At 36.1% G+C, this 12,764-nt stretch overlaps 1 protein-coding gene across 1 annotated transcript in view; it reads right to left on the bottom strand.

Moving 5' to 3' along the window:
- Window positions 1–12,764, bottom strand: part of mertka (c-mer proto-oncogene tyrosine kinase a) — a 38,288-nt gene that overhangs the window by 12,295 nt on the left and 13,229 nt on the right. Inside the window, exons 5-9 of the mRNA XM_079855358.1 lie at window positions 11,250–11,336; window positions 10,483–10,598; window positions 10,053–10,236; window positions 8,397–8,542; window positions 472–604 (exon numbers count right to left, since the gene is read on the bottom strand). Coding sequence (XP_079711484.1) covers window positions 472–604; window positions 8,397–8,542; window positions 10,053–10,236; window positions 10,483–10,598; window positions 11,250–11,336 — 666 coding nt within the window. The remainder of the gene's footprint in view (window positions 1–471; window positions 605–8,396; window positions 8,543–10,052; window positions 10,237–10,482; window positions 10,599–11,249; window positions 11,337–12,764) is intronic.

Here is a 12,764-nt window from a genome sequence, read left to right as displayed (position 1 = left end):
TACTTTTAAAAGCTGATTTGCTCGATTTTGATCGCTACCGTAGACATTAATGTGTTTATTAATACATTAGTACATTAATGTGTATGTGTTTATATCCGCACTATTAACTTTTATCCCAGTGTTTGTCAAGCTCTTTAAAACCTGAATATGACAACTGCTCTCTCTGGGTCAGTGAATCGAGATCGTGATCTTTCAATGATTAATCACTGATAGATCTATGTTACATGGGAAAATAGTTCATTATACAGTTTAGTGGTCATTATACAAACACATTTGTCTGCTGAATTCCACCAGAAAGCAGTAAAACAAACACAACAAAACAAAAAGCACAGCAAAGGCAAAACCAAAAACTTCAAATACAGGGAAACATCACTAACTTTTCTTTTTTCTTTTTGCAGTGTCACTCCATTGCAATGTTTCACTACATCTACTAATGGTAAAACCCAGAGGAATGTTCGTGCATCTGCTCACCAGTGTTTGGTACGAAGATAAAGCGTGACCTTTTGGTCCCACAGCCGCTCTGAGTGCAGGCCACGACCTCCACACTGTATGTGGTGTTGAACACCTGCAGTGTCACTGCGGCCTCTGTGGTGATGCTGTGAATCTGAAACACACACACACATTTTTTTTAATCATTGTATTGTCAAATGTCTAGCATAGACCAGTCTGAATCTCCATGCTTGTCCAAGCTGGTTTAGTACGGGTCTTAAAGGGCTCCTATTATGCTTTTTTTACATTTTCAACTTTATTTATTGTGTAATGTTGCTGTTTGAGCATTGAAAAGGTCTGCAAAGTCCCTCTTTGAGTTATTCTCTATATCAGTGTCACTGTTTACGAACTCCCTGAAACGCCTCCAGTGTAATCTTGAGTTTCTTCCGGGAACGAACACGTCACATATTCCTCATTTAAATAATTCATACGCAGAATAAAGGGGCGGGGCCTGGTTGAGTTAGTTAGTAGTGTGTTAAACTGGCGGTTATGGAAAGGGGCGGGACATTTCCCAAACACACTCGAAGCGCTTGACCAATCACAACACACTGCTCCAGCCGACCAATCAGAGCACAGTGTGCTTTCAGAAGGAGGGGCTTCATAGAGACAGGAACTAAACAGAGCGTTACTGACAGACTGGCAAGAGAGGAGCTGTACAATATGTGAAAAATAATGTGTTTTTTGAACATTCAAGCATGTAAACCTATTCTAGTAGTGCCCAAAACTTTGAAAAATTACATAATTGGTTCTCAAAAAAAAAAAAAAAAAAAGTATTATGAAAATATTGTTTAGCATTGCAGGAATGAAAAACCTTTTATATGAAATCAAGGGTAAAAACAAAACAAAGGCTGGATGAAAAAGAGAAGCTGTTTTTTTTGTGGATTCGTGAGCAGTGAGCATGAGGATATCGGGAGGTTAACACATGACGCATGTGACACACCGATGTGCTGGTTGCGTAAATTTGCCACTTCTGTTTCCATAAGATCAGACATTCTGACACTTACACTAAAACTGAGTCAGTGAAAAATGTGGAAAAACTGCATCTGCACATCTCGAAACAAGAAGTGATTCGTTCTAGGGGCCCTGAGAAGTACACATGGGCAGTTTAGGGTATTTAGGGTGCATGCAACTCATTTCTGCATGTAAATGGTTTCTGGTTTTTAAATATTGAAATACTTGCATGTTTATCTACTAAACTGGATTTGCATTTCCTATTATGTGCACATTTCTGTTGACCATGCATGAGAATCAACACAATAAGGGTTAAATAGATGCTAGAAAGAAAAATAAACCCAAAAGAAGAACTAAATCCTGCCCAGTCACTGCGATAAGCCACTTCTGGTCATCTAGTTCACATAATAGCTTTCTGTTTTTTTACTGGTCCTGAAGTTTTTCAATCCTTGCCCTCGGTTTGCTGAAGGAACCCTTGGATTATGGTCAGAAAAGCGAACTCAGCAGTTATACTCAACCCAAGCATAAAACAACATGTTTTCCAACTCATTTACTGAATAACCTCCTGCAATGCATTACTGTCTCGATGCACCGAATGAGAACTTATAATATACAAATAAGTAAATACTTATTTGGACTTCAAGGGTTTAACAAACAATAAATAACCCACACTGTCATTATTGTAAATGTACCTGTGAAGCAAAGATTTTGTTTTTTAAATAATAATTTAACTATTCCAGTAACTATTGCAGTAACTGCATTAGAGCTAAAACAGGCAACACTATTTTAGGCAAACTTTAAGGCTTTTTCTTGTCTAGGCCTGATGTCATGATGAAGGAATCAAGGAACCTTCTTAAATAAAGTAAAATAAATATATATATATATTTTTTTTTTAAACATATATACATATACATATATATAAATATAGTAAATAAAATAAAAAAGAAAATAAAGCAAGTAAGAAAAATATATAATTTTTTTCTTAAATTGTTTTAGTTTGAAACATGTTAACTGATATAAAGCTGAAATAAAATAAAATAAAATAAAATAAAATAAATATTAGATGAAAAACTTAAACTAAACAAAAATTAGAAATGTTGCCTTGCCAACTTACTGAAATAAGAAGACAAATTTCTAAAATTTCTAGTTAAATAAAAATAAATTAAACCTATGAAAAAAGACAAAAGCATAAAAAAAACAGAACTTAGAAATATAAATATATATATATTTAATATAAAATTATAGTACAAGCTCTTTACAGGTTTTATAAGATTAGTCTTTAAACACTTATATGTGCTGTGATAAAGTGTTTGGCAAAAACCCAAACACAAATGTAGAACAAAATAATGCAATAATGCACTATTCCATGAGCAGTTGTTACTCGATGAACTACAAAGTCATTTTGTTGAGGGAGAGCAACAGGTGTCGGTCCAAGACCAGCTCATTTCCAGTTACTGTTGTTTTCACACAGATCACAGTATGAGATCACACAGGTCAGTCACAGCTATAGAATACAACAGATTGTTAACCACAGCCATTGATTTGTCGTCATGAACTCCAGGTCACTCAGTGGTGAGTCACGACAGACATACAATAACAAATGACTTCTCCACATGCCGTCGCTTTCCTGTGACTAGCACAGAAAAAGGAAGTACATCATTGTGCCAGGAGAGAAATAAATGCCATGCTGTTACAAAACCACTCCCATATGATCGGTCACCGGCCATCGACAAAAGATCTCACAGGGCATTCAGAGGTGATAGACTATGGGAACTAAACTAATGACTTTGTAGCTTAACAAGTGCACCTATAAATAGAGGAGTGAATCTTCACTTGCCTCACGACGATTATGATTCAGAGGGCAACGATTCGATTGTAAAGCGATTCTCAATGCATCATGATGCATATTTTCCTCCAATTCTATTGAACAGAAGCATTCAAGTGAGAAATAATACAAAAAATAAATAAACTGATTTTAATAAAAGCTATAAAAATGTTATTCAGTCAAGAGCAGTGAGTGATTCCCTCTTTTCTTTTGTTGTTTGATCAACATTAAAAGCAGCAGGTTTATTATATTAAGAGCAAATGCACAGATTTAATAAAATGTTACACATCAGATTTTTCCTCCCAAATGTTTACGTTCACTTAAAAGGGTGGTTGATTATGATTTCACTTTTCTAACTTTAGTTAGTGTGTAATGTTGCTGTTTGAGCATAAACAACTTCTGCAAAGTTACAACGCTCAAAGTTCAAAGCAAAGGGAGATATTTGCTTTTTAAGGACTACAACAAACGGCTGGTAGAGACTACACCACATTCCTCCCGGGTTAGTGACATCACCAACCCTAGAATTTACATAAACCCCACCCCCCGGGACACGATTTATAGATTATCATATCACGATTTATAGAATATGCTAATCAATGACTAGAAGATATCTACACATAAGCTACATAAATTCATTAACTAACCATTCAGAAATGTCCTGTTGGCTAAACGTTTTAGAAATTTTCAGTGCATGTGTGTGTGAGGTAAAAGGACACAAGCTGTTGAAGCTCCGCCCCCTGTGCTGGGAGTATCAGCTCATTTGCATTTAAAGGAACAGACACAAAACGGTGCGTTTTTACTCACCCTCAAAAATAGACAATTTTAACATGCTATATAAAAATATCTGTGGGGTATTTAGAGCTAAAACTTCAAACACACACTCTGGGGACATCAGAGACTTATTTTACATCTTGTGAAAAGGGCATTATACCACCGCTTTAAGTCATAACTGACTATGCTTACGTGAATACTCGTGTACACATAATTTGAGTGTGTAAGTCAGTGCGAGTAACACATTGAGATCTTTTTCAAAGTTCTATCATGAAACTCTAGATGGCGCAGGCTGATCAGTCCTTAACTCAATCTGCTTGCAATCACATCATCTCTATAGGGCACAGCTGATTGGTTCCTGCAGTATCAGTAGCCAATGAACTCGCTGCTCAACCTTCAAATACTGGTCAAGACAAGAGTTGTCAAGGCAAAACTGCTTAACATCAAGCACGTCCCGCACTTTATTTCCTCATTCATGCGTCTTTTTGTGAAAACTAAAGCATAAGTTACGAAATACACAACTTTCTGAGTACTTTATTTTCAATAAAACAGTACAATAATATGTATGATAGGCCTTTTTAAATAATTTTAGTTTTTATGCATCGATGCAGAATCGTCATAAAATCATAAAAACGATTATATTCCACAGCGCTAGCAGCTATGATACTTTTTCCCCCATGTTGTTACACACTTGACCTCGAAAACTATTAATTCTAGTGGGACTTACAACCCAAACTGTGTTTTAAAGTGTTTTATTAATAGTCATTATTTTTCAAATTAGACCCGCCCCCTTTAGTTACTGTTGCTATGTCCGACAAGCCACGCCCACGCCTCTCTCACGCCACACGTTCTCACAGTGAAATATGCATCGCGGAGACGAGAGGACACTGACAACACACTGACAGACAGCACAGACCAGGGTACTTTTGATATGAAACAATTTGAAATTTGGTCATTTTTTAACAAAATTTAAACAATAAATACGGTTTTGTGGCTCTTTAATGTGTCTGACAGATCGCTGTAGTTAAAGCTGCTCGTGAACCGATCATCTCTTCCTTCTAGTTCATTTATAGCATCAAATAAACATGAGTGTCCATCAGAAGGAATGTTGTTTTAACCGCGGAAAGACGTTAATCTGCAAACTCTCCTGACTGCTTTGTCGGACAAAAATGGCGGATTCGGCGGATGGCGGATTATGATTGGTCAGATCGCCTGACAATCAAAATCCCTGCGAGGGTCAATTGCACTTAGAGAAATGACACAATTCTCCTTAAAAGTCACCATGAAACCAAAATTGGCCAATTTTATTTTTTGTATGGAATATTGCATTATTTATTATAAATGATTTATCCGTGCACATGATTTTGTTTAAATTCAAGTGCCTCGTAATCTGTAATCAAAATAACTTCCCCTCCCTCTTGCAGCATCTCTTCTCTTCTCTGATGATGTGTTTACTGGCGTAAGGGTGGGGCAACCTGTCACTCAAATGATCGACCAATAGCAAACCACAACCATCCAACCAAATCCTGATGGACAAAATCAGGTCCCGCCCTACATTTTCTCTAGTTCAAGAAGCTTTTTCACTCAGATTTGTCTCAAATTAGGGAATAAAAGACTAGCGCAACTTTAGTTTCATGTCGAATTTTTCGTGGCAAATATCACACATTGCAAACTGATCTGCAATGATAAAGGCATAACATCATAATGAAGACATTTGCCTAAGGGGCATTTAATAATACAGATGAACTCAAGAAGGCTGTCATGCCGAAGGAAACGAAACATTAATGATCTCAGACTGTCGCTTTCATCTTAGAAACAAGAACAGCTGTTTTATTTTAATGGCTCTAGCCAATTTCCTCACAGCTGGTGAAAATCTCATGTCTGTAGAGCAACACCGACGACTAAAATGCTGCTCTGGGCAACTTAGAAGTAGATGAACTGAGTAATAAAAACAAATTGGTTACGTACAGGATATGTAGATCCTATAAAGTGAACTCAGGGGGTTTTGCTCTTATTTTGTGTGGCACAGAACAGACAGAACAGATGTGTGGATGTTTACTTCAGTTGTTACTAGTGTTATTTTAGTATCAGTGATTTACTATTATAGTTTTTGTTAATATTTGGAATTAATATTTTTATATTTTCATTTAAGTTATATTTGTTATATTTTCATTTAAGTTGAAGTTTTAGTAAAACATTTTTATTATTTATCTTTTGTAAATATATCTATTGTTTTTATTAAGTTTTAAGTTTGAATTTATTTGGTTTTAGTTACTTTAGTACTTAAGAACTTAAACTAAATGAAAATTAGAAATGTTGCTTTGGCAACTAGCTTAAAATAAAGTCATTTTAATTTTTTTTTTAATATTTTACTTTATTTCAGTTAATGTTTATTTTAAGTAATTTATGTTTTTAGTTGTGGTTAATGATAATAACCCTGGTTGCAGCACAGTAAACAGAGTAAAGTAGAATTTATGTGAATATTTTCACCAGCTGAAAGTGAAAATCTTCAGTAAAACAGCAATAATTATTGTATAATAATAAATTAAGCATACAGTTTTATATTAAGAAGAATATTTGTACTAATAAAAACGCTTTTGCACCAAAGACTATTTAAGTGAACTGCACAACAAGTGAATAAAAATACGGAAAATGTCAAAGATACAGTGACCAGTTACGAAAAAAATAAAATAAAATTGTGTTTACCTTTATATAGTCATTGTTTAAACCTTAAACCTTGACACTCAATAGTAAACATATTCTTTGAGAGAATCTTTAAATAATAATTTATCAAATTCAGCAAAGTTTCTTAAAGGGGGGGTGAAATGCTATTTCATGCATACTGAGTTTTTTACACTGTTAAAGAGTTGGATTCCCATGCTAAACATGGACAAAGTTTCAAAAATTAAATTGTACGTTTGAAGGAGTATTTCTGTGCCAAAAATGCTCCTTCCGGTTTGTCACAAGTTTCGGAAAGTTTTTTTCGAGTATGGGCATGTGTGACGTCAGATGTAGCGGAATTTCCTTATATGGGTCCTAAGGGCACTTCTCCGGTAAGATCGCGGGCGCGCGCGCACTCGTACACCAGAGCAAGAGAGCAAAAGCAGTTCGCCATCAAAGCGCCCTGCCCGGCTTTTGGGAAGCCAATGTCACCAAAGAAGTGTGTTTTTGGTTGCCAGGGCAAGACAACCCTGCACAGATTCCCAAAGAACCCAGCGTTAAGGGAATAGTGGATGGAGTTTGTTTTTTCAGAGCATAAATGGAGTTGTGTAGACTGTTTGTTCCCTGCATTTCGACGATGATTGTTTTATAAACAAAGCCCAGATCGACGGATTTGCAGATCGTCTAATGCTTAAGGATCGAGCAGTCACAATGATAAAGGTTCGGTGAGTAAGAAACTGCTTCAAATGTCTCTCTGTGTTGTTAGCTCGGTTAGCACTGCTTTAGCACACCGCCCACACGGCCCGCCTCCAGCCGCTCGTTTTTTTCCGGAAAGACTCGGTACAGCCTATCTTTCTTTTATAAATATAATAAAACTAAAGACGTTTTGGAGATATGAAGGATGCAATACTACTCTATAGGTACTCAAGATTAACAGGAGATTGAGTGAAAATGAGCATTTCACCCCCCCTTTAAAGAACGTTCCTATACGCTGTGACAACTTTGGGCAAGTTTTTCAGCTGATTTCTAAATAAAAAGACATTGCAAGCAAGCATTAAAGGGATATTTCACCGCAAGAAAGATGAATGTGTATGTAAATTAGGTCATTTATGTAGTAGAATGTGAAATTATTTTAGAAGTTGGTGCCTTCTAGACTGAGAAAAGCCATTAAATGTATTTTTGGCTCATGTGGATGAAAGACAACAACTCCCAGAATGCACTTGCTTCGCTGCCCTACGAGGTCACTCCCAAGCCACGCCCACCGGTTACAGAGGGCAGTATCAGGAGAAATGATACGACTAGGCTACTAGCTGACTTGAAACTGAAAAGACGGCGTTTTATCGTGAGATCCCCCTATGGGCGGGTTGAAGACATGCGGGACGAGCTCCTCCTACTGGCTGGAGTCTCTCGCCTCTGGACAAAAAAGCCTCAGATGATGATAAATGACGATTTTTGCGTCATCTGAGTTTTTTTTCCAGACACACAATACAGAAATCTCTCGTCTCAGGGGGACATGAGGGAGGGAAGCACGTCCATTCGAAAATATGACCGGGTTTCTACTGATACAAAGCTTCATGCTAATCGGTGAAGTATCGCAAATGTCCAGAGTGTTGTGAGTGAAAAGACAGAATTTAATTGACATTTACTAAATTCAGTTTTGTTAGTACACAAAACACAATTGGCAAACCCAATTACTAACCTTGTTCGTACGTGTCCCATGCTTAATAGTGACATCATATCCTTGCAAGACTCCATTCAACTTGTCAGGGGGCGGAGCTTCCCATCGGATCATCAACATGGAATTGTTCACATTAACAGTCAAGTTTTGGGGGGCCTCCAAAGGAACTGACAATAATAAAAGAAAAAGTAAAATTACACTTTCATTTCAGATAAATCATCTCTTGAGCAACATGGAAAATACTGACCAAAGACAAACCAAAGGACTACTTAGTTTGAAATCAATTCCTGATTATATTACATTAAAGTATAACAAACCAAAATGCTTATCAGGGACTAAAAACATCCTTCACAGTTCTTTTAGGAATACAGAGGAAATCCTTTACGGACACACCCATAAGAAAAGCATTTCTAACTCCCAGGTCACTCCCATTCCCATTTGGCATTTGGAAAATTCTTGGACATGAAAGACATAATTACATACTACAGGAATTCTCTTCTAATCTTTCTCTTATTAGCAAAACGGTAGTCTCATATTGCTCTCAACTACATCTTTCATTTCCAGTGTGCAGAATTAAGTGGAAATTAAATTATTTTAATACCTTTTTTAATTGTTATTTGATAATAAAAATGGAAAGCTTTTCTTTCTAAGGTAACTGAATGTACTCACATGTGACAAAGCAGCATATCAATGTTTAACATGTTTATTGTTGCAAATGCATATCATTTTCCTTAAAATGAGTATGCAGTACAGTATACACTATGTGGTAAGCTAGTGTTCCATTCTGAACATACACTTGCGCTCAAGAAGTACTGGGATAAATGTTTATATTTCGGATATAAACACTGATGTCTATGGTAGCGATCAAAATAGAGTAAGTCACCTTGCTGAAACTTGAGCTTCATATAAATTTTTTATTAATTACATCGTTACACCAGTAGGTGGAGACAAGTGGCTTAAAAATGTGTGTCATTGAATCATTCATTCAAGAGATTTGTTCAAAAATGCTAATTCATCCAGTGATGAAACAAGTGAAGTCTATATGAGTGAGTCATTGAATCATTCATTCAAGAGATTCATTCAGAAATGCTAATTCATCCAGTGATGAAACAAGTGAAGTCTATATGAGTGAGTCATTGAATCATTCATTCAATCCGATTTAAAAAAAAAAAAAAATAAATAGACTGTTTTGTGTAGTTGTCTATTCAGAATCATGATCTCTATTTTTAACAAATATATTGTGATTCTCCACTTATCCAGAATCATGCAGCTCTACATTAAATTGATCAAAAGTGCCAGTACAGACATTTTTAATATACTATAAGATTTCGATTTTTAATAAATGCGGTTTATCTGTCTGTTCATCAAACAATCCTGAAAACATGTATTAGGGTTTCTGCAAACTGTTTTCAACATTGATAATAACCAGAAATATTTCATGAGCAGCAAATCATCATATTAGAGTGATTTCTGAAGGATCATGTGACACTGAAGACTGGAGTAATGATGCTGAAAATTCAGCGTTGCATGTCAGGAACTGTATTTTTGATCAAATAAATGCACATAAGAGACGTCTGTCGAAAAATGTAAATCTTTTGAATGGTAATGAAGCCTGTGACTCAGAATGTTTGTTTATTTACTGAAAGTCCAGGAAGTTGCTCCAGGAATCTGACTCACCGCCCTCAGTGGTGTTGCTCTGGACCCAAGCGCTGGGCGGTGACGACCCGATTTCATTGATGCAGGACACACTCATGTTGTACCAGGTCATGGCTTTGAGGTTGCTGATTTCATACTGGAATGGAGGCACTTGTGTGCTTTGTACGGCAGTAGGACTCCCCGGCTCTCGGCCGAGCTCTCGCACCTATAACAGATGATTTATGACCCGTTACAAAAATGATGATCATCATCTGAATCAAAGCTTTCAGTGGTGTTACTTTACCAAATGAACAGAATTACGATGTCAACTTGGCGCAAGTTAAAATGGATGGACAATAACACAGGAAACAGACATCACCCTGAACTGAGCTGAACATTTTGTTCCCCAGAGGATTTATTTACAATACAATAACCTTGTACAAACAGTGTTCATTCATTTTGTCCCTCTTACCGTGATGTGGCACGTGTTGAGAGGAGAGAAGCCATCGTTTCCCGGAGTCCAGCTCAAGAGGAGTTTGTTGGACTCACGTTTTACTACTGTGACGTTTGACACTTTGTCAGGAAGCTCTGGATAAACATTAATAAAACGTGTGTTAGAGCCAAAAACAACGTCAATAAGACTTTTCAGAATTCAGATTTTTTTTTGTTGATAAATGTATATTTTGTGTTATTTGTATTGTAACACGTGACTTTAGCTAGTTTTATACGTTACGTATGTGTTACAATTTGACGAAGAAGGAAGGGTTTTATGCTAGACGGTCTTTTGACTGTGGAAAACGCTAAAATTCATGCCTTTGGAACTTGATTAATTGTAAACTAGTTTTTGATTTTGATTTCTCTTATGATGTAACAAAGAAAAATTAAACCTTTACATGACAAGTTATGGATTAACGCATCAAATCCTTTGTGTAACACCCTTGTGGGAAATGGCGAAGAACGGAAAATGACTTGAATCGCCATTACGTTATGAAATTACATGAAAAAAATCATTCTCAGACAGTTTTGTTTAGTGTTAAGTAAAATTCACTTTCAGAAATATAAATATAAAATATAAATATTAGATGAAGCTAAATAGAAACAAAAAAAAAACCCGAATAAAAATGACCAAAGCACATAACAAAACTACTAAAACTTAAACTAAAATGAACACTGAAAATATAAAAATAATATATAGTATATAAATAATGCTAAATATAGCATTGTTCTCAGGTTCAGCACCTTTGATATTGACGTGAGCTTCTCTGGACACTGTGAGGCCCTTCTCGTTGTGAGCTTCACAGCTGTACTGTGTGGGAGCATCAACACCTGCAGAGAAGACACAAGAAAACATTTTCTATCTCACTCGAACATGCTATTAGAAGTATTTTTAAAGATATTAAAACTATGGAAGATGGGAGCCTGTTCGGGAACAATCAGTGGTGCTTGCTAACTATTATTATTACTCATGGTTTTAAGAATTATATAATATTGCTCAAAAGTTTGAGGTCAGTATGATTTTTTTTAAAAGAAATTAATACTTTTATTCAGCAAGGATGCATTAAATTGATCAAAAGTGACAGTAAAGACATTTATCATGTTACAAAAGATTTCTATTTCATATAAATGCCATTCTTTGAACTGTCTATTCATCAAAGAATCCAGAAAATAATGTATCACAGTTTCCACAAAAATGTTTTCAACACTGATGACCATAAGAAATGTTTCTTGAGCATCAAATCAACATATTAGAATGATTTCTGAAGGATCATGTGACACATGATGATGCTGAAAATTCAGCTTTGCATCACAGGAATAAATGACATTTTACAGTATACTAAAATAGAAAGCAGTTATTTTAAATTGTAATAATATTTCAGAATTTTGTACTGTATTTTTGATCAAATAAATGAAGCCTTGGAGAGCAGAAGTGACATTTTACCACATAACACACATACACACACCTAGCAACACAATTAAAAGCACAAACAAATTTGGAAACTGATCTGCCATCCACAGCAGCCTACAATTGCACAATTATGCATCACTTAAATTATTTATTTTTTTTAAGCTGTAAAGAGATATTATTATTTGGTGCCACTAATGGTCCTTAAAATCAAAATAATAGTGATGCGAGTCTCCAGGTGACATGCAATGAAGGTTTGCATCAATCGTGGAGGTCGAGCGCCAGCGCGTCTCACAGCACGAGTCTTTCAGTGCCACTCCACGCCAACACTCCAGTCCCACTCTGACACAAGCACAACCATAATATCCCTTTTGTGCAAGTGCATTTCTGCCCATGCCCAGAGACTCGGTCACAAAGGACACATTGCCTCCCCCACTGGAGATGACAGGAAGCTGCTTGTTTGGTTGTTGACATGTTTCTGAGTATCAAACGTGTCTATCTCTGACTGTCAGTGGGACAAGATCGTGCCTCCATTTTCAAGCGCCACAGTGACTGAACTATGCTATTGAAATGCCGTCTGGAAAAAGATGCACATTTAAATAATAGATGCCAGTATTTAATTCACTGTAGGAATGATTATGGGTTCAATCTGGTCTTGGAAAAGCAAGATTTCTTGAGTACAAAAGCTCCAGTATTCCCAAATGACTAATTTACTGAAACCAACTCACAGGGATGTTTTGCACTAATTATTTTTGAGGTAGACCTCCATCAAGAAGACAAATGGCCAGACGTTTAACTTTTTTCTTGCTCTTACCCAGAGAAGAGATACAATATACAACATTCAAATATAT

The sequence above is a fragment of the Squalius cephalus genome (assembly GCF_949319135.1).
Source record: "Squalius cephalus genome assembly, chromosome: 21".
NCBI lineage: Eukaryota > Metazoa > Chordata > Actinopteri > Cypriniformes > Leuciscidae > Squalius > Squalius cephalus.
The sequence above is the reverse complement of the archived record's forward strand: the minus strand, read 5'-3'. Positions and strand labels throughout refer to the sequence as shown.